At 43.9% G+C, this 18,655-nt stretch overlaps 1 protein-coding gene, 1 long non-coding RNA gene and 1 other non-coding gene across 4 annotated transcripts; 1 reads left to right on the top strand and 2 right to left on the bottom strand.

Annotated features, from left to right (window-relative positions):
- Nucleotides 1–402: 402 nt before the first annotated feature.
- mrpl16 (mitochondrial ribosomal protein L16) lies at nucleotides 403–18,619 on the bottom strand. 2 transcript variants are annotated; one of them, XM_008110694.3, is made up of 4 exons: nucleotides 18,359–18,619; nucleotides 3,032–3,097; nucleotides 1,285–1,433; nucleotides 403–1,101 (listed from the first exon to the last, which is right to left on the bottom strand). In XM_008110694.3, exons 1-4 carry the CDS (start codon nucleotides 18,408–18,410, stop codon nucleotides 616–618), a joined length of 753 nt encoding a protein of 250 aa, XP_008108901.1. In that variant the 5' UTR covers nucleotides 18,411–18,619; the 3' UTR covers nucleotides 403–615. The 2 variants fall into 2 exon arrangements, with proteins under 2 accessions (XP_008108901.1, XP_062823214.1); XM_062967144.1 differs by lacking the exon at nucleotides 18,359–18,619 and adding an exon at nucleotides 3,357–3,462.
- On the top strand, nucleotides 3,737–4,471 carry LOC134295278 (uncharacterized). The gene is made up of 2 exons (XR_010001801.1): nucleotides 3,737–3,866; nucleotides 3,950–4,471. It is a non-coding gene; the product is annotated as an uncharacterized LOC134295278 (long non-coding RNA).
- mir5390 (microRNA mir-5390) lies at nucleotides 18,184–18,272 on the bottom strand. Its single transcript, NR_129808.1, has one exon. It is a non-coding gene; the product is annotated as a microRNA mir-5390 (primary transcript).
- Nucleotides 18,620–18,655: the final 36 nt, after the last annotated feature.

Genomic DNA, 18,655 nt, shown 5'->3' with positions numbered 1-18,655 from the left:
GCCTTCCTCCAAAAGATGGTATTCAAGGCAGTTTTACAAGAACCGATGTAAACCTATACTACTCCCAAATGATCCACTCTTTCTACATACTGCTGCTGTGCTAGCCCATTGGGTATCAAGTGAGACTTAGGTACATATTGAATTTTAATATTAATGCACTGAAGTTAAGCACTGCAGACAAATCAAGGCTGCATATATATACCTTGTGCAATAATCACTTTAAAAACTGATACTTTAAAATAAGCTGCAGAAAAAAGAAAACCAAAAAGGCCAACATCACAGGATCTAGGCATTCAACTTCTAAACTAAAATTCTGTTTCCAAGATTCTAGATGAACTACAAAATTACAGCTCTGATCTAAGGCACTGCGATCTAAATGGCAATCACTAGAATGCACAAGTGTACTTATAAAAAGTGGGCCAGGTTTATTTAACCCAGATACAGGTAATTTCAACTTTACCCTTCTTATTAGCATAATTGGCAAGCTCAGTGTTATAGGCCACCCATTATTAACAGAAACCAGGGAGGGAAGGATACAGAACATGTTGTAGAATGTTTCCAATCAAAGAGTAAAATTCTGTTCTGATACAGTATGTTGGATTCATACAACCCCACTTATACTCTATCAGGAAGAAAGAATTTCCCCCAGTAACGGCCCTTCTGTTGCAAGTCATAGGGACTCAGGTATTTCCTTATCCCCAGCATGTTGGCCATGGCAATGCGTTCAAACGTCCATGGATTCTGGTTGTTGCGTCGCCTCTCCTCCTCTTTCTCGTGCATCTCTTGTAGGGATTGCTTGCTGACAACTTGGGCTGGAAAGGGCAATTTCTTCGCCACCTGAATTAGAAAGCGCTTCACCTCCTCATATTCGCAGTGCCCTCCGACTTCCACTATGAAACGACCCGCTCTCACTGCTGTCACATAGTGATCTATTGCACCTTTGCCGCCACCCATCCGCTGTCCTAGCCCTTTCCGGGTGATGGGCTTGTAAGGAGGTGGGACTCTCCAAACAGCAAACATTGTCTTGGGATTTAGGTGCCTGTTGATAGTTAGGCGCATCATTTCAAAGTGGCCCCAACGGAGGTATCCACCACCCATAGCCTGCAGAAAGGAGAGGAAAATATATTATTTGTAGTCAATGTAAGGAAAGATGTTACACTTGAACAAACCTGCTGAAGCCACAAGGAAACATCTTTTAATCTGCCCCGCCCTTTTCTAACACCACAGTATAATTTTATTCAACATCACTGAAAAGCCACAAGAAAGATGGATCTTTACACTCACCAGGATACCATATTGTCCTTCGGTGAATTCTGTGGCTTCTGTTGATGGACCACGGATATCATGTAAATTCTTGAACTCTCGCCTAACTTTGGGCACAGTTGGAACTTTCTCAACAAATTTCAGTTTGGGTTTCTCAGGAATGGTGATACCTAGGAGGAATGGAATTATTTAATGCTATTTAAAAACAGTCTCCTTCCCAGAACAGCAGGTCTAATATCAAACATATAGAAGTATTACTGGATGGTTCTGAAACCACTTAAAGTCTGTTGACTTTTGGTGACCCCATAAATTTCATATGGTTTTGTTAGGTGATGATAACTCAATACTTACATTTGGGCTAATAATTAAGGAAAACTCTGGATTACGTAAAATATCACATCTCCAGCTACAGAATACTTCACTTATTGGTTCCTGCCTGAATACTGCTCGTCTATCCTTTCAGTTTCTGTGTAGAGATTTATTCTCTGAAGAAAGCTTTTAGAGAGGGGAGCAGATACCATCAATATGTTAATTAAATAAAAATGGTAAGTGGCTCTCCAGAGGTTGCAGGCTGCAGCCATGACCTTGGCTAACGTAGCCAATAGTGAAGGATCATAGGAGTTGCAGTACAAAAATATCTACAAGGCCAAACTTGACCATTTATGATCTAGAGCAGTGGTTCCCAACCTGTGGGTCCCCAGATGTTTTGGCCTTCAACTCCCAGAAATCCTAACAGCTGGTAAACTGGCTGGGATTTCTGAGAGTTGTGGGCCAAAACACCTGGGGACCAACAGGTCGAGAACCACTGATCTAGAGGCTGGTGGCAAAGGATACTAGAATCTAAGAGCAAGTGGTAAAAGCAGCTTCCTCCAGTATGTCACAGAGAAAAGAGAGTACTTTGAAGTATTCTTAAGAAATGTCTATTTGACCTTGCTTCATTCTTAGGGCAATCAGAGACTAAGGGTTTGTGCATTTATGCACATGTCTACACATCTGATGAAGGCAATATGAACTGGCCCTAATTTGAAAGCCGATTTCTCACAGACTTCAATGAATCATCACTTCCTAACTTAGCAGTAAGGATTCTGAAGCCCTTCAGATCTTATTGAACTGAAACATTTAGAACTTTTTCCAATGGCTTGCTGACTAGGGCTGCTGGGAGTTGCAGTCCAATAACAAATGGAGCCCTGCAGAATAATTACCTATACCCTACCTTACACATGTGAATAACATGTATAAGTATGCCATTGTATTTCTGATTTTATGTGTATTTTACTGTCCACTGAAAAAAGCTGATAGGAAGAGCATGAACTGGTTTAAAATTTGGTGCTGAAGAAGAGTTATTTGGATAAAGGAAACTGACCTGAGAACATCTTTCTATTGAAAACAATCTTACTTTTAGAATAAACCATGTTTTCTCTAGAATTTGATTATGGCTAATTTTAATTCACAGGACAAACATATTTACATCTACTTAGAAATAAGTATCAGGCATGGGCAAACGTATGCCCTTCGGGTGTTTTGGACTTCAACTCCCACAATTCCTGGGATTGTGGGAATTGTGGGAGTTGAAGTCCAAAACACCCAGAGGGCACACATTTGCCCATGCCTGTTAAGTATCACTTAATTTAATAAGAGTTTCACTCCCAGTAACTGGGTATAGAACTTATAGCTGAATACCATTAAAATTAGTATAATTCATCCCATCCTCATTTTTAATAAAGAAAACTCATTTTTATGCCCACATAAGCATTGTTTCTCAACATACCACTGTAATCTGGAGGAAGGACAAATTTCTTCAAACCAGCAGTGAGAATTTTGCTTCCACTAGAATCTAAAAAGAAATATAAGGAAGATAAAATGTGTGAAGTTAATGCCAAGCAAAAAAGTGAACCAGCACAAAATCACTGACAAGGACACAGTCTCTCTAATGTACCAATTTATGATAAAGTCATAGCTTTCTACATTTGGAAGAGGAGCTGCCTGCAAGAGGGAATACTGCTTTTATATCTTTGGAAGCTTTTGTTCTAAAAACATGCTGAGAAATGCAGACTGCCAAGGAATATCTAAAAGATAAGGAACAGGATGCTCACTGTTATGGTTGAGCCTTATGGCTCCGATACTGGGAGACGTGGTCGTAAGAGCGAGAAAGGAAGCGGCTGCGGGACTTATTTGCAGAACCATCTGACGAGGACTCCTTTGAGGGTTTTACCGAGAGAATGGAGGAAGAGATGGTTAGCTCAGAGGAGGATGACATGGAATGGACTCGTGTGAGGGAGGATTTGGGTGCCACCGGCAATACTAGTATGGAAGGCGATTGGGGACCTTCAGGATTAGACCCGTGGACAAGCTGGAGGGATGGAACGGGATCCACAGCTGGGGATGCTGTGGGGCGTAGTCAAAGGTGTTTCAGCTCTGATGAGGATGATGATGATGAGACACCTGGAATTAGGGTAACAGCTGATAGCGATGAGGAGTTGTAAACTGGCATAAAATGGGGTTTAGAATCCAGGGCTAATTGCGTTGGGCAAGGTAATCTGGACGAACGCTTGGGCTCTGGTTGGGAATTTCCTGAAGACGGGTGTGATTCGTTTGCTGAATACGTAAGTTGCCAAGGACACTGGGCATGGACGGCGGGAGGAACTGTGTGGGCTTTTGTTGTGCAACCTGTGTTTAATCTTAATAGCTTGGACCTCCGTCGTCTTTTTGACGGACGCTAATTGCCTACTCTGGACTGACTGACTGATTGACTGGCTGACTGACTGACTACGACCTCGGACTATCCTTCCTGTGGCTATCGTTGGAACTGGTGAACTACAAACATCTGTACCTGGCTTATGACCTTCGGACCGGATTGGGACCTCGCTGACCGCTGCTGCCCCTGATTGATGTGTTTGAACTCGGAGATTGTTTGCTGCTCGGAGGAGTAACTTCTTAGTTACTCAATCACAGCTTTTGGTTGCAGAGAAGTATCTGCTGCCAGTTATTTGTGTTTCTTTGAACCTTTGTTTACCAGCTTCTGTTTGTTTATAGTCCCAGGCTGAAGTAAGCATTTTTGGTTTAACCCGGATTAAACTCCAGTTTAATCCGGTTTATCTTTTGAACGTTTTTTAGTTCCTTTTTACTTTGAAGGCCAGTGTTTGCCTTGCCCTTTGTCTTTTACGGGCATTTTTGGTTCTGTAACTTTAATAAACTGTGTTGAATCTTATCTGGTGGCGTTCTGTCCTTGACAGATTGCCCAACGCCAGAAAAGAAAGTTTTCTAGTTAGGTAATTACGTCAAGAAGACGATGGAGGAGCTCAAGGCTCGTTTTGACCAGCTGCAGGCTGCATTTTACGCTGCACAAGCAGCACAGCCAGCTAAAGGACATGTTATGACTCCCGAACGTTTCGATGGGTCTCGAAACAAACTGCCTACTTTTTTGGCACAAATTGAACTCTATTTTTCCCAGATTAGTGCACAAGCTTTTCCTACGGACACCAGCAAGGTGGCATTTATTTTGAGTTTATTGACCGGTCCTGCGGGACAATGGGCCACTAATTTGATTTTGGGAAATGACCCAGTCAAGGACAATTTAAATGATTTCAAAAAATTACTAACTGACACTTTTGGGGATCCCCTCCGTATGGAAAATGCTAGCTGGGCTCTTTATCGGTTAAAACAGGGAAAGGGGTCTGTTTTGGATTATTTAAATAAGTTTAACTCTTATCGTCATCAATTAGACTGGGGGGAGAACGCATTTATGCTTTTGTTTATTGCTGGCTTAAATGACTACCTCCAGGATGAATTGGCATGCTTAGAGCCGGCAGAAAACTGGGACGCTTTGGTAGCTAAAGTGTTGCGTTTGGACGCCCGGTTCGAGTCCCGCAAACAGTCTAGAGCAATGTATGTGCCATCTGTGTCTGCGCCTAGGGCACCTGTGACAAAGGGGGAGGAACCTATGGAACTCGGGGTGTTTAGAAAGCTGTCTATGGCAGAAAAAGATCGTAGGAGACAATTGGGATTGTGTTTGTATTGCGGGAATGCTGGGCATTTTGCCAGGAATTGTAATGTTAAACCTTCTCAGCTTTCGGGAAAAGGCCAGCCCTAGTGCGACGTGAGTCCAACGCATTAGGGCTTCTAAAGCAGTCACTTGAGGGGAAGAAACATGTCTTTGTACCCATTTCTTTATCTGTTGGGGGAAAAGAACTTGCTTCTACTCTGGCACTGCTGGACTCAGGGGCTACGGTCTCATATGTGGATATTGGATTTGCAAGGAAGCATGGACTTCCTATAGTACGTAAAGCATGCGATATATGGGTGGAAGGAGCGGATGGGAAACTACTGGAGTCTGGGGTGGTAAATCGTGAGACCTCAGAAATAACGTGGGAGGTACAAGGAGTAACGGGAAAGTTTGTGTGGGACATTACACGGTTACCAAGATACAATGTAATCTTGGGAATGGACTGGTTAACTTTAGTAAATCCTCAAGTGGATTGGGTGAAGCGTACTATAGCTTTTAAGAGGCAGGAATGTTTTGCTCTAAATCCTTCTCAGCTTGATATGGAGGGAGTGCCTGCTGAATATAGGGAATTTCAAGACGTGTTTTGTAAGAAGGAAGCGGATAAGTTGCCGCCTCATAGACCATACGATTGTGCCATTAGACTAGTAGAAGGCGCAAAGTTGCCAGCAGGAAGATTGTACGCTTTAACAGTACCAGAAAGACAGGCTTTGAGGGAATTCCTTGACGAGAACCTAGCTAAAGGATTTATTCGCCCGTCTAGCTCTCCAACTGCTGCACCTGTGTTCTTTGTAGCTAAAAAGACAGGAGAGCTCAGGTTAGTCTGTGATTACCGGGTTCTTAACAAGCACACCATTCGTGATAGGTATCCGCTACCTTTGATTTCGGAATTGCTATCGAGAGTGCAAGGGGCTAAGATCTTTACCAAGCTTGACCTGCGGGGGGCGTATAACCTGATTAGAATAAGGGAAGGTGATGAATGGAAGACGGCATTTAACACGTGTTTCGGATGCCACGAGTTCCGTGTAATGCCTTTCGGACTTTGTAATGCGGCTGCGGTCTTCCAAAGATTCATAAACGATGTATTTAGAGACTTAATTGATCAATTTGTAGTGGTTTATTTGGACGATATATTAATTTTCTCTAAGGATGAAAGGGAACACCAGCAGCATGTTAAGCAGGTACTACACCGTCTACGGGGTAATGGGCTTTTTGCTAAGGCTTCCAAATGTGTTTTCCATGTGCCTGAAGTTGAGTTCCTGGGACATGTAGTTTCGGGAAAGGAACTCAAAATGGATCCGCATAAAGTTGACGCAGTCAACTCGTGGCAAGAACTTAAGACTAAGAAAGATGTACAGCGATTCTTGGGATTTGCTAACTATTACCGAGAGTTTATCCCAAACTTTGCCAAACTCACGGTACCTTTAACGCAACTCTTGCGTAAGAAACAACCGTTTGTGTGGGGACGGGAGGCTCACGATGCGTTTTTGCAGTTGAAGTCTAGCTTTCAGGCAGACAATATACTAATCCATCCAGATGTGGACAAGCCGTTCATAGTAGAAGCAGACGCTTCTAGTTATGCATTGGGGGCTGTATTATCTCAAAGGGATTCATCAGGGACTTTGCGTCCCTGTAGATTTTATTCTCGGCAACTAACACCTTTTGAACAAAATTATACCATATGGGAAAAGGAATTGTTGGCTATCAAGGTGGCTTTTGAGGTGTGGCGGCACTGGTTAGAGGGCGCACGGCATCAAATTGTGGTCAGATCTGACCACAAGAATTTGGAACATTTACAAACGGCTAAGAAATTGAATCAACGTCAGATTCGATGGGCTTTGTTTTTCTCTAGGTTTAATTTTAAAGTTCAGTTTGTGGAAGGGAAGGTAAACTTGCGGGCAGATGCATTATCTCGCAAGCCTGAGTTTAAAACCAGTGAGCAGACAGTGTGCCAGACAATTTTGCCTACTGCCTCTTTATGTGTGGTGGAAAATGGGGCTGGGTTACATGCTCAAATCCTAGAGCAGGGGTCCCCAAACTTTTTAAACGGGGGGCCAGTTAACAGTCCCTCAGACCGTTGGAGGGCCGGACTATAGTTTTTTTAAAAAAAACTATGAACAAATGCCTATGCACATGGCACATATTTTATTTTGAGGTTAAAAAAAGAAACAAATACAGCCTCAATGTTAATAATAATAATAATAATAATAATAATAATAATAATAATAATAATAATAATAAAAAGAGGGTTGGAAGAAACCCTTGGGCCATTTAGTCCAACCCCTTTCTGCCTTTCTGCACCAAAAGCACAGCAAGGAACCCCTGACAGATGGCCACCCAGACTCAATGTTAATAATAATAATAAAACAATGGAGAGGGTTGGAAGAGACCCTTGGGCCATTTAGTCCAACCCCCTTCTGCCTTTGTGCACCAAAAGCACAGCAAAGCACCCCTGACAGATGGCCACCCAGACTCAATGTTACTAATAATAATAAAATAATGGAGAGGGTTGGAAGAGACCCTTGGGCCATTTAGTCCAACCCCCTTCTGCCTTTGTGCACCAAAAGCACAGCAAGGAACCCCTGACAGATGGCCACCCAGACTCAATGTTAATAATAATAATAAAACAATGGAGAGGGTTGGAAGAGACCCTTGGGCCATTTAGTCCAACCCCCTTCTGCCTTTGTGCACCAAAAGCACAGCAAAGCACCCCTGACAGATGGCCACCCAGACTCAATGTTACTACTAATAATAAAATAATGGAGAGGGTTGGAAGAGACCCTTGGGCCATTTAGTCCAACCCCCTTCTGCCTTTGTGCACCAAAAGCACAGCAAAGCACCCCTGACAGATGGCCACCCAGACTCAATGTTAATAATAATAATAAAACAATGGAGAGGGTTGGAAGAGACCCTTGGGCCATTTAGTCCAACCCCCTTCTGCCTTTGTGCACCAAAAGCACAGCAAAGCACCCCTGACAGATGGCCACCCAGACTCAATGTTACTAATAATAATAAAATAATGGAGAGGGTTGGAAGAGACCCTTGGGCCATTTAGTCCAACCCCCTTCTGCCTTTGTGCACCAAAAGCACAGCAAAGCACCCCTGACAGATGGCCACCCAGACTCAATGTTAATAATAATAATAAAACAATGGAGACGGTTGGAAGAGACCCTTGGGCCATTTCGTCCAACCCCCTTCTGCCTTTGTGCACCAAAAGCACAGCAAAGCACCCCTGACAGATGGCCACCCAGACTCAATGTTACTAATAATAATAAAATAATGGAGAGGGTTGGAAGAGACCCTTGGGCCATTTAGTCCAACCCCCTTCTGCCTTTGTGCACCAAAAGCACAGCAAAGCACCCCTGACAGATGGCCACCCATCCTCAATGTTACTAATAATAATAAAATAATGGAGAGGGTTGGAAGAGACCCTTGGGCCATTTAGTCCAACCCCCTTCTGCCTTTGTGCACCAAAAGTACAGCAAAGCACACCTGACAGATGGCCACCCATCCTCAATGTTAATAATAATAATAATAATAATAATAATAATAATAATAATAATAATAATAATAATAATAATAATAATAATAATGGAGAGGCCCCACTAAGGCCTCCAGCCCAGGGAGAAATCCGAAATAGCAATATACTCCAGATTTCTCCCAGGACTGGAAGCCTGAGTGGGGAAAGAAACTCTCCCTCACTAAGGCCTCCAGCCCAGGGAGAAATCCGGAGTATATTGCTAATCAAGAATAGCAATGTACTCCAGATTTCTCCCAGGACTGGAATTCTGAGTGGGGAAAGAATCTCTCCCTCACTCAGGCCTCCAGCCCAGGGAAAAATCCGGAGTATATTGCTAATCAAGAATAGCAATATACTCCAGATTTCTTCCTGGACTGGAAGTCTGAGTGGGGAAAGAAACTCTCCCTCACTCAGGCCTCCAACCCAGGGAGAAATCCGGAGTATATTGCTAATCAGAAATAGCAATATACTCCAGATTTCTCCCAGGACTGGAAGTCTGAGTGGGGAAAGAAACTCTCCCTCACTCAGGCCTCCAGCCCAGGGAAAAATCCGGAGTATATTGCTAATCAGAAATAGCAATATACTCCAGATTTCTCCCTGGACTGGAAGCCTGAGTGGGGAAAGAAACTCTCCCTCACTCAGGCCTCCAGCCTAGGGAAAAATCCGGAGTATATTGCTAATCAGAAATAGCAATATACTCCAGATTTCTCCCTGGACTGGAAGCCTGAGTGGGGAAAGAAACTCTCCCTCACTCAGGCCTCCAGCCTAGGGAAAAATCCGGAGTATTTTGCTAATCAGAAATAGCAATATACTCCAGATTTCTCCCAGGACTGGAAGTCTGAGTGGGGAAAGAAACTCTCCCTCACTCAGGCCTCCAACCCAGGGAGAAATCCGGAGTATACTGCTAATCAAGAATAGCAATATACTCCAGATTTCTCCCAGGACTGGAAGTCTGAGTGGGGAAAGAAACTCTCCCTCACTCAGGCCTCCAGCCCAGGGAAAAATCCGGAGTATATTGCTAATCAAGAATAGCAATATACTCCAGATTTCTCCCTGGACTGGAAGTCTGAGTGGGGAAAGAAACTCTCCCTCACTCAGGCCTCCAACCCAGGGAGAAATCCGGAGTATATTGCTAATCAGAAATAGCAATATACTCCAGATTTCTCCCAGGACTGGAAGCCTGAGTGGGGAAAGAAACTCTCCCTCACTCAGGCCTCCAGCCCAGGGAGAAATCCGGAGTATATTGCTAATCAAGAATAGCAATATACTCCAGATTTCCTCCTGGACTGGACATCTGAGTGGGGAAAGAAACTCTCCCTCACTCAGGCCTCCAGCCCAGGGAGAAATCCGGAGTATATTGCTAATCAAGAATAGCAATATACTCCAGATTTCCTCCTGGACTGGACATCTGAGTGGGGAAAGAAACTCTCCCTCACTCAGGCCTCCAACCCAGGGAGAAATCCGGAGTATATTGCTAATCAAGAATAGCAATATACTCCAGATTTCTCCCAGGACTGGAAGTCTGAGTGGGGAAAGAAACTCTCCCTCACTCAGGCCTGCAACCCAGGGAGAAATCCGGAGTATATTGCTAATCAAGAATAGCAATATACTCCAGATTTCTCCCAGGACTGGAAGTCTGAGTGGGGAAAGAAACTCTCCCTCACTCAGGCCTCCAACCCAGGGAGAAATTCGGAGTATATTGCTAATCAAGAATAGCAATATACTCCAGATTTCTCCCAGGACTGGAAGCCTGAGTGGGGAAAGAAACTCTCCCTCACTCAGGCCTCCAACCCAGGGAGAAATCCGGAGTATATTGCTAATCAAGAATAGCAATATACTCCAGATTTCTCCCAGGACTGGAAGCCTGAGTGGGGAAAGAAACTCTCCCTCACTCAGGCCTCCAACCCAGGGAGAAATCCGGAGTATATTGCTAATCAAGAATAGCAATATACTCCAGATTTCTCCCAGGACTGGAAGTCTGAGTGGGGAAAGAAACTCTCCCTCACTCAGGCCTCCAACCCAGGGAGAAATCCGGAGTATATTGCTAATCAAGAATAGCAATATACTCCAGATTTCTCCCAGGACTGGAAGTCTGAGTGGGGAAAGAAACTCTCCCTCACTCAGGTCTCTAGCCCAGGGAGAAATCCGGAGTATATTGCTGATCAAGGTATTGCTAAACCTGGAGGAAACACACCTTAGTAATTAATAATTAATTAAATAATAATTAAAATACCTTTTGATCAGCAGTAAAAGGCAAGGCTCCTCCACAGCTTATGCAGGGAGAGTGGGGAGCCAGGTGAGGCTCAAAGGCTCATAGAGCAGAAAAGTGGCCGGGAAGGCGGAAAGGCAAGTCTCCAAGGCTTGTGCAGGGAGCGGGACAATGCAGGAAAGGGAGGAAAGCTGCCGCGGGCCGGATAAATGGCTCCGGCGGGCCTTAGTTTGGGGACCCCTGTCCTAGAGGCTCAGAAAGATGATAACTGGACTCAAGAGCAACTCATGCTACTGTCAGTAGGGAATCGTACTATGTTGCCTCATTTACAAGACCAGGAGGGGGTATTGGTACGCAATGGACAGGTTTATGTACCGGTGGGTGCACTCAGGTTGGAGGTTATTAGGGCACATCATGACGAACCCATGGCTGGGCATTTTGGCAGGTTTAAGACCGTACAACTCATTACCAGAAACTATTGGTGGCCAAAAATGCGACAGGACATTATCCGCTTTTGTGATAGCTGCGCCGTTTGTCAGCAGAGTAAGACGCCTGTCGGGCGCCCTAGGGGTTTGTTATCGTCCTTGCCTGTTCCTGAGAGACCATGGCAGATTATTTCCATGGATTTCATTTCTGATTTGCCTAGGTCTGGGGGTTATACATGTATTTGGGTGGTGGTGGATTTATTTTCTAAAATGGCTCATTTTATACCATGTTCGACAATTCCAGCAGCTCCTACATTGGCTTTACTATTTACCAAACATATTTTCCGTTTACATGGAGCTCCTGAGGTTATTATTTCTGACAGAGCTCCGCAATTTGTGTCACGCTTTTGGAGACATTTCCATGAGTGTTTGGGAACCAAATTGAACGTCTCCTCAGCTTTTCATCCACAAACGGATGGTCAATCTGAAAGAGTTAATGGGTTGTTGGAGCAGTATTTACGTTGTTTCTGTCTTGAACAACCAACTGCTTGGGTAAAATGGCTGTCGGTGGCTGAGTTCGCCTATAACAACACTGTACATACGTCTAGTCAACACACACCATTTGAGCTAACTTATGGCTTTCATCCGCGGGGAGGGGTGGCGCCGTCAACCAATGTGGTTTCCTCTGACCCGGTGTACCGTTCCTCTGAAATGGCTGCTTTGCATGATGTTGCTCGTCGGTTGCTATTAGAAGCTAAGGCAGCGCAAAAGACTCAAGCCGACCGTCATAGACAAGCAGGGGAAGAGTTGGAGGAAGGGGATTTGGTTTGGTTATCCTCTAAGTATATAAAACAGGCTGGGGGAAAGTTTGCGCCACGGTATTTGGGGCCTTTCCCTATTGTAAAAAAAATTTCTTCTGTGGCATTTCGTTTGCGTTTGCCTTCTTCTTTCAAGGTTCATCCTGTCTTTCACCGTTCTTTGTTGAAGTTAGATACTTCTGGGCGCCGTGGTGCTGTAGCTGAAGAAATCACTGCTGTGTCTCCACCTTTGGAGGAGGAGGCCTTTGTGAGAGGGGATAGTGTTATGGTTGAGCCTTATGGCTCCGATACTGGGAGACGTGGTCGTAAGAGCGAGAAAGGAAGCGGCTGCGGGACTTATTTGCAGAACCATCTGACGAGGACTCCTTTGAGGGTTTTACCGAGAGAATGGAGGAAGAGATGATTAGCTCAGAGGAGGATGACATGGAATGGACTCGTGTGAGGGAGGATTTGGGTGCCACCGGCAATACTAGTATGGAAGGCGATTGGGGACCTTCAGGATTAGACCCGTGGACAAGCTGGAGGGATGGAACGGGATCCACAGCTGGGGATGCTGTGGGGCGTAGTCAAAGGTGTTTCAGCTCTGATGAGGATGATGATGAGACACCTGGAATTAGGGTAACAGCTGATAGCGATGAGGAGTTGTAAACTGGCATAAAATGGGGTTTAGAATCCAGGGCTAATTGCGTTGGGCAAGGTAATCTGGACGAACGCTTGGGCTCTGGTTGGGAATTTCCTGAAGACGGGTGTGATTCGTTTGCTGAATACGTAAGTTGCCAAGGACACTGGGCATGGACGGCGGGAGGAACTGTGTGGGCTTTTGTTGTGCAACCTGTGTTTAACCTTAATAGCTTGGACCTCCGTCGTCTTTTTGACAGACGCTAATTGCCTACTCTGGACTGACTGACTGATTGACTGGCTGACTGACTACGACCTCGGACTATCCTTCCTGTGGCTATCGTTGGAACTGGTGAACTACAAACATCTGTACCTGGCTTACGACCTTCGGACCGGATTGGGACCTCGCTGACCGTTGCTGCCCCTGATTGATGTGTTTGAACTCGGAGATTGTTTGCTGCTCGGAGGAGTAACTTCTTAGTTACTCAATCACAGCTTTTGGTTGCAGAGAAGTATCTGCTGCCAGTTATTTGTGTTTCTTTGAACCTTTGTTTACCAGCTTCTGTTTGTTTATAGTCCCAGGCTGAAGTAAGCATTTTTGGTTTAACCCGGATTAAACTCCAGTTTAATCCGGTTTATCTTTTGAACGTTTTTTAGTTCCTTTTTACTTCGAAGGCCAGTGTTTGCCTTGCCCTTTGTCTTTTACGGGCATTTTTGGTTCTGTAACTTTAATAAACTGTGTCGAATCTTATCTGGTGGCGTTCTGTCCTTGACACTCACAGGACAAAAAATAACTTTTCTTTCCACAAACAACTGAAGTCTACCTTCAGCAACTAACGGAAATTAAGGATAGATACGATGATGACTGTTGTTGCCCAATTACATGGGAACTTGCAGAAGAATAAAGGATTTCTGAATCACCGCTGTTAATACATAGAAATGTAAGCATGCTTTACATCAAGCATTGAGTTTGCACATGCCTGCTATAGACACTGCTTCTCACTCTTTACCGCATGACTACAAGCAGCCCCCAGGTTACAGACAAGATAGGTTTTGTAGGTTTGTTCTTAAGTTGAAACAGGTACATCTATATATATAAAAGAGTGATGGCATCAGGGCAGTGGACAAAACAACAAAACTACAGGCCCCCCAACCTCGAAATTTGACAACACAACCCATCATCCACGCCTCTAGGTTGATACAACAAAAAGAAAAGAAAAATAAAGTCCTAATTAGAGGGAGAGCAATAATTGTTTTTATCCAATTGCTGCCAGTTTAGAGGGCTAATCTCTGCCCACTTCGTTGCCTAGCAACCAAGGGACAGCCAGGTTTCAGTTAGGGGACAGGCAGATTTAGGCCTCACTTAGGCTTCTTCCACAGATTATCTAATTTGCACTGGATTATATGGCAGTGTAGACTCAAGGTTCTTCCACACAGCTATATAACCCATTTATAATCTTATATTATCTGCTTTGCACTGGATTATCTTGACTCCACACTGCCATATAATCCACTTCAGTGTGCATTTTATACAACTGTGAAGAAGGGGCCTCATATAATCCAGTTCTAAGCAGATAATATAAGATGATCAATATACAGTAGACTCTCACTTATCCAACATAAACAGGCCGGCAGGATAAGTAAATATATTGGATAATAAGAAGGGATTCAGGAAAAGCTGATTAAACATCAAATTAGGTAATCGTTATACAAATTAAGCACCAAAACATCATATTATACAACAAATTTGACAGAAAAGGTAGTTCCATGCGCAGTAATGCTATGTAGTAATTACAGTAGAGTCTCACTTATCCAACACTCGCTTATCCAACGTTCTGGATTATCCAACGCATTTTTGTAGTCAATGTTTTCAATATATCGTGATATTTTGGTGCTAAATTCATAAATACAGTAATTACTACATAGCATTACTGCGTATTGAACTACTTTTTCTGCCAAATTTGTTGTCTAACATGATGTTTTGGTGTTTCATTTGTAAAATCATAACCTAATTTGATATTTAATAGGCTTTTCCCTAACGCCTCCTTATTATCCAACATATTCGGTTATCCAACATTTTGCCAGCCCACTTATGTTGGATAAGTGAGACTCTACTGTACTGTATTTACAAATTTACCAGTAAAATATCACAATGAATTTGAAACACTGACTACAAAAACATTGATTATGAAAAGGCAGACTGTGTTGGATAATCCAGAACATTGTATAAGCGAATGTTGGATAAGTGAGATTCTACTTTGATATGAAATAATTTCTAGGATAGAATAATGCAGAACAATATAATCTCTAAAACCAGGACAGTAATAAAGAAATAAAGAAATAAAGAAAGTAAATAAAGCAAGGAAATTAGAAATTCCACAAAGGAAACAATCAGGGCCAGCTAACACCTCCCAAGAAAGGATTCTTCCAGAAAGGAAGCTGAGAAGGCAGTGAAGCACTATGTATTACCAAAGCCATTATTATTACTATCATTACTATCCTTACTATTATTATTATTATTATTATTATTATTATTATTATTATTATTATTGTGTTGCGGTCAACCGTGAAAATGAATACAATCTGGCTCCAAGTATTCAAAAACACTAAAATCAGAATATATAAAAATTAATGTGGTATAATAAAACAGAACAATACAATCTCTAAAATCAGAACACTAAATAAAGAACAACACTCTGAAAATAGGGGAATTCCACACAGAAAACAATCAGGGCCAGCTAACACCTCCCAACAAAGGATTCCCATAATCAAAGTCTGGCCAATCCTCTGTTTTCTCAGGGCCACAGACAGTAGAAGCATATAAAATATCGCAAACAACACCACTCTGAAAACAAGGTAATTCCAGACAGGAAACAATCAGGGCCAGCTAACACCTCCCAACAAAAAAATCACTCAGGGAGGAAACAGCTAGGCTTTAAATCTGCAAGGCCATTACATCCTAATCATTTTTCCTAATTGCAGCATTCATACTTGCCTCCAACAGACAAAAAAAAACAATCAGAAATATTGTATTTTCACAACCTTTAGGAAATAATGTCCCCTGATGGCACAGCATGTTAAAAGCGCTGAGCTGCTGAACTTCTGGACCGAAAGGCCGCAGGTTTGAATTGGGGGAACTGACAGAGCCCCCACTGTTAGCCCCAGCTTCTGCCAACCCAGAAGTTCAAAAACATGTAAATGTGAGTGCATCAATAGGTACTGCTCCGGTAGGAAGGTAACGCCGCTCCATGCAGTCATCCCACATGACCTTGGAGGAGTCTACAGACAACGACGGCTCTTCGGCTTAGAAATGGAGATGAGCACCAACCCCCAGAATCAGACATGACTGGACTTAACGTCAGGGGAAAACGTTTACCCTTGACCTTAACTACCACCAATTCCTCAATACTTTATTTCCCATACCACCATTCTTCGCCACAGCAACGCGTGGCCGGGCACAGCTAGTTATTATATATGTGTGTGTGTTTTGGATAGCATAGGGGTTAACACCCCTGTTGTGTTTGTTTTTCTGTCTGTGCACCTGTTCAGAAGATTTCACCGCACTCTGGAATAATTGGATTTTGAAAAACAAGGATTGGTTTGCTGAGTTTTCCGGGCTGTAGTGCCATGTTTCAGAAGCATTCTCTCCTGACGTTTCACTCACATCTATGGCAGGCATCCTCAGAGGTTGTGAGATCTGTTGGAAACTAGGAAAATTGGGTTTATATATCTGTGGAAAGTCCTGGTTGGGAGAAATAACTCTTATGTTTTGAGGCAAGTGTGAATGTTGCAATTGATCACCTTGATTAGCATTGAATGGCCTTGCAAATTCAATGCCTAGCTGTTTCCTGCCTGAGGGAATCCTCTGTTGGGGGGTGTTAGCTGGCCCTGATTGTTTCGTGTCTGGAATTCCCCTGTTTTCAGAGTGTTGTTCTTTATTTACTGTCTTGATTTTTAAGTTTTTCAATACCGGTAGCCAGATTTTGTTCATTTTCATGGTTTCCTCCTTTCTGTGGAAATTGTCCACATGCTTATGGATTTCAATAGCTTCTCTGTGTAGTCTGACATGGTGGTTAAGAGTGGTCCAGCATTTCAGTATTTTCAAATAATATACTGTGTCCAGGTTGGTCCATCAAGTGCTCTGCTCTGCCCGACTTCTCTGGTTGAGTTAGTCTGCAGTGCCTTTCATGTTCCTTGATTCGTGTTTGGGCAATGCTGCATTTGGTGGTCTCTATGTACACTTGTCCACAGCTGTATGATATATGGTAGACTCCTGCAGAGGTTAGAGGATCCCTCTTGTCCTCTGCTGAGCGTAGCATTTGTTGGATTTTCTACAGACCCACTAAGAAAAATTGAAACACACTTGCCTCAAACAAACAAGAGTTCTTTCTCCCACCCTGGACATTCCAGAGATATATAAACCCCCCTTTCATAGTTTTCCAACAGACTTCACAACCTCTGAGGATGCCTGCTATAGATGTGGGTGAAAAATCGGGAGATAATGCTTCTGGAACATGGCCATACAGCCCAGAAAACTCACAGCAACCCAGTCATTCCGACCGTGAAAATGTTAGAAAACACATTCAAACAAGGATTGGTGAGAAAGCTTCTGTGGGGACACTTTTTCCCCATGATGACTCTTCCAGGAGTGGATTTCCCTTCCAAGGGGTAGATTTCTCTCACTTCCTGTTGCTTCATCCGGGTTCTAAACTGTGAGTCATTTGTAAGTCGAGTGTATGGAACTCAGGGACTTCTAAAGGTAAAGGTTTCCCCTGACGTTAAATCTAGTGTCTGACTCTGGGGGTTGGTGCTCATCTCCATGTCTAAGCCCAAGAGCCGGCGTTGTCTATAGACACCTCCAAGGTCATTTGGCCGACATGACTGCATGGTGCGCTGTTACCTTCCCACTGGAGTGGTACTTACTGATCTACTCACTTATTGATATGGAGCCTCTGACTATCACTTGTGGAGCCCCTGGGCTTCATGGAGCACAGTATGAGAACCTCTGTTCTATACTCATAAGACCAAAGTGTAGTCTTTAGACATAATGGAAGACCTACCCAGTTGCCAATGTCCAAGTAAGATTCAGCTGCTGATCTAGTCATCTTATTGGAAAGAAGGGGATGCCATCTTCTTCTGTAATTTACATTTGCATGTTTTCGAATTGCTAGGTTGGCAGAAGCTGGGGCTAACAGCAGGAGCTCACTCCTCGGATTCAAACCGCCAGAACTTTCGGTCAGCAAGTTCAGCAGCTCAGCGGTTTAACCCGCTGTGGCTTGCATTCCCTGAAACCCGAAGCCAAGAGGGCTTCAGAGAGGGAAGTATGAAGCAAAGTGGTGCAGGCTGGACGTCTCTTATCCGGAATTCCACAATCGTCCACAGATATTTCGGATAAGGGACATCCAACCTGTACGACAAGAAAGACAAATACTTGAAAGCAAAGGGGAGGGGTGTCATATAAAGGGTACGCTGGCCCTTTAAATGCCCCCCTCCCATTTCACTGACCTGCTGGAGCCCCAGAGAAGGCGAGTCGAGAGCGACCGAGCTGCTTCCACATGGCGAAGCTGAGCCAGGCGGCACCCGGGATCAGCAGGCCCCACCAGTCGTGGAGCAGGCCACGGAAAGGCCCTCCAGCGCCCTTCCCAGCCGGGTGCGCCGCCTTTCCCCGCGCTTGTGGCGGCACTTCCGGGAAAGGAGGGAGTGTGCGAGGAAACAAGAGGCAGGACGATTGGTTCCGGCGAATAAAGACTCCCGCTCCACCCCCATTTCAAAGTATAGGAACGTAAAGGCCTCTTCCTCGGG

The sequence above is a fragment of the Anolis carolinensis genome, chromosome 1, assembly GCF_035594765.1.
Source record: "Anolis carolinensis isolate JA03-04 chromosome 1, rAnoCar3.1.pri, whole genome shotgun sequence".
Taxonomy (NCBI): domain Eukaryota; kingdom Metazoa; phylum Chordata; class Lepidosauria; order Squamata; family Dactyloidae; genus Anolis; species Anolis carolinensis.
This window is presented reverse-complemented; position numbering and strand designations above follow the sequence as displayed.

Excerpts from the sequence above, each read along its gene's own strand:
- mrpl16 (XM_062967144.1), bottom strand. The coding sequence starts at position 3,447 with ATGGTTCTGCAAATAAGTCCCGCAGCCGCTTCCTTTCTCGCTCTTACG. Across the intron at positions 3,098-3,356 it reads CATAAGGCTCAACCATAACA|ATTCTAGTGGAAGCAAAATT; the intron begins GTGAGCATCCTG and ends ATTTCTTTTTAG. Across the intron at positions 1,434-3,031 it reads CCTTCCTCCAGATTACAGTG|GTATCACCATTCCTGAGAAA; the intron begins GTATGTTGAGAA and ends CATTCCTCCTAG.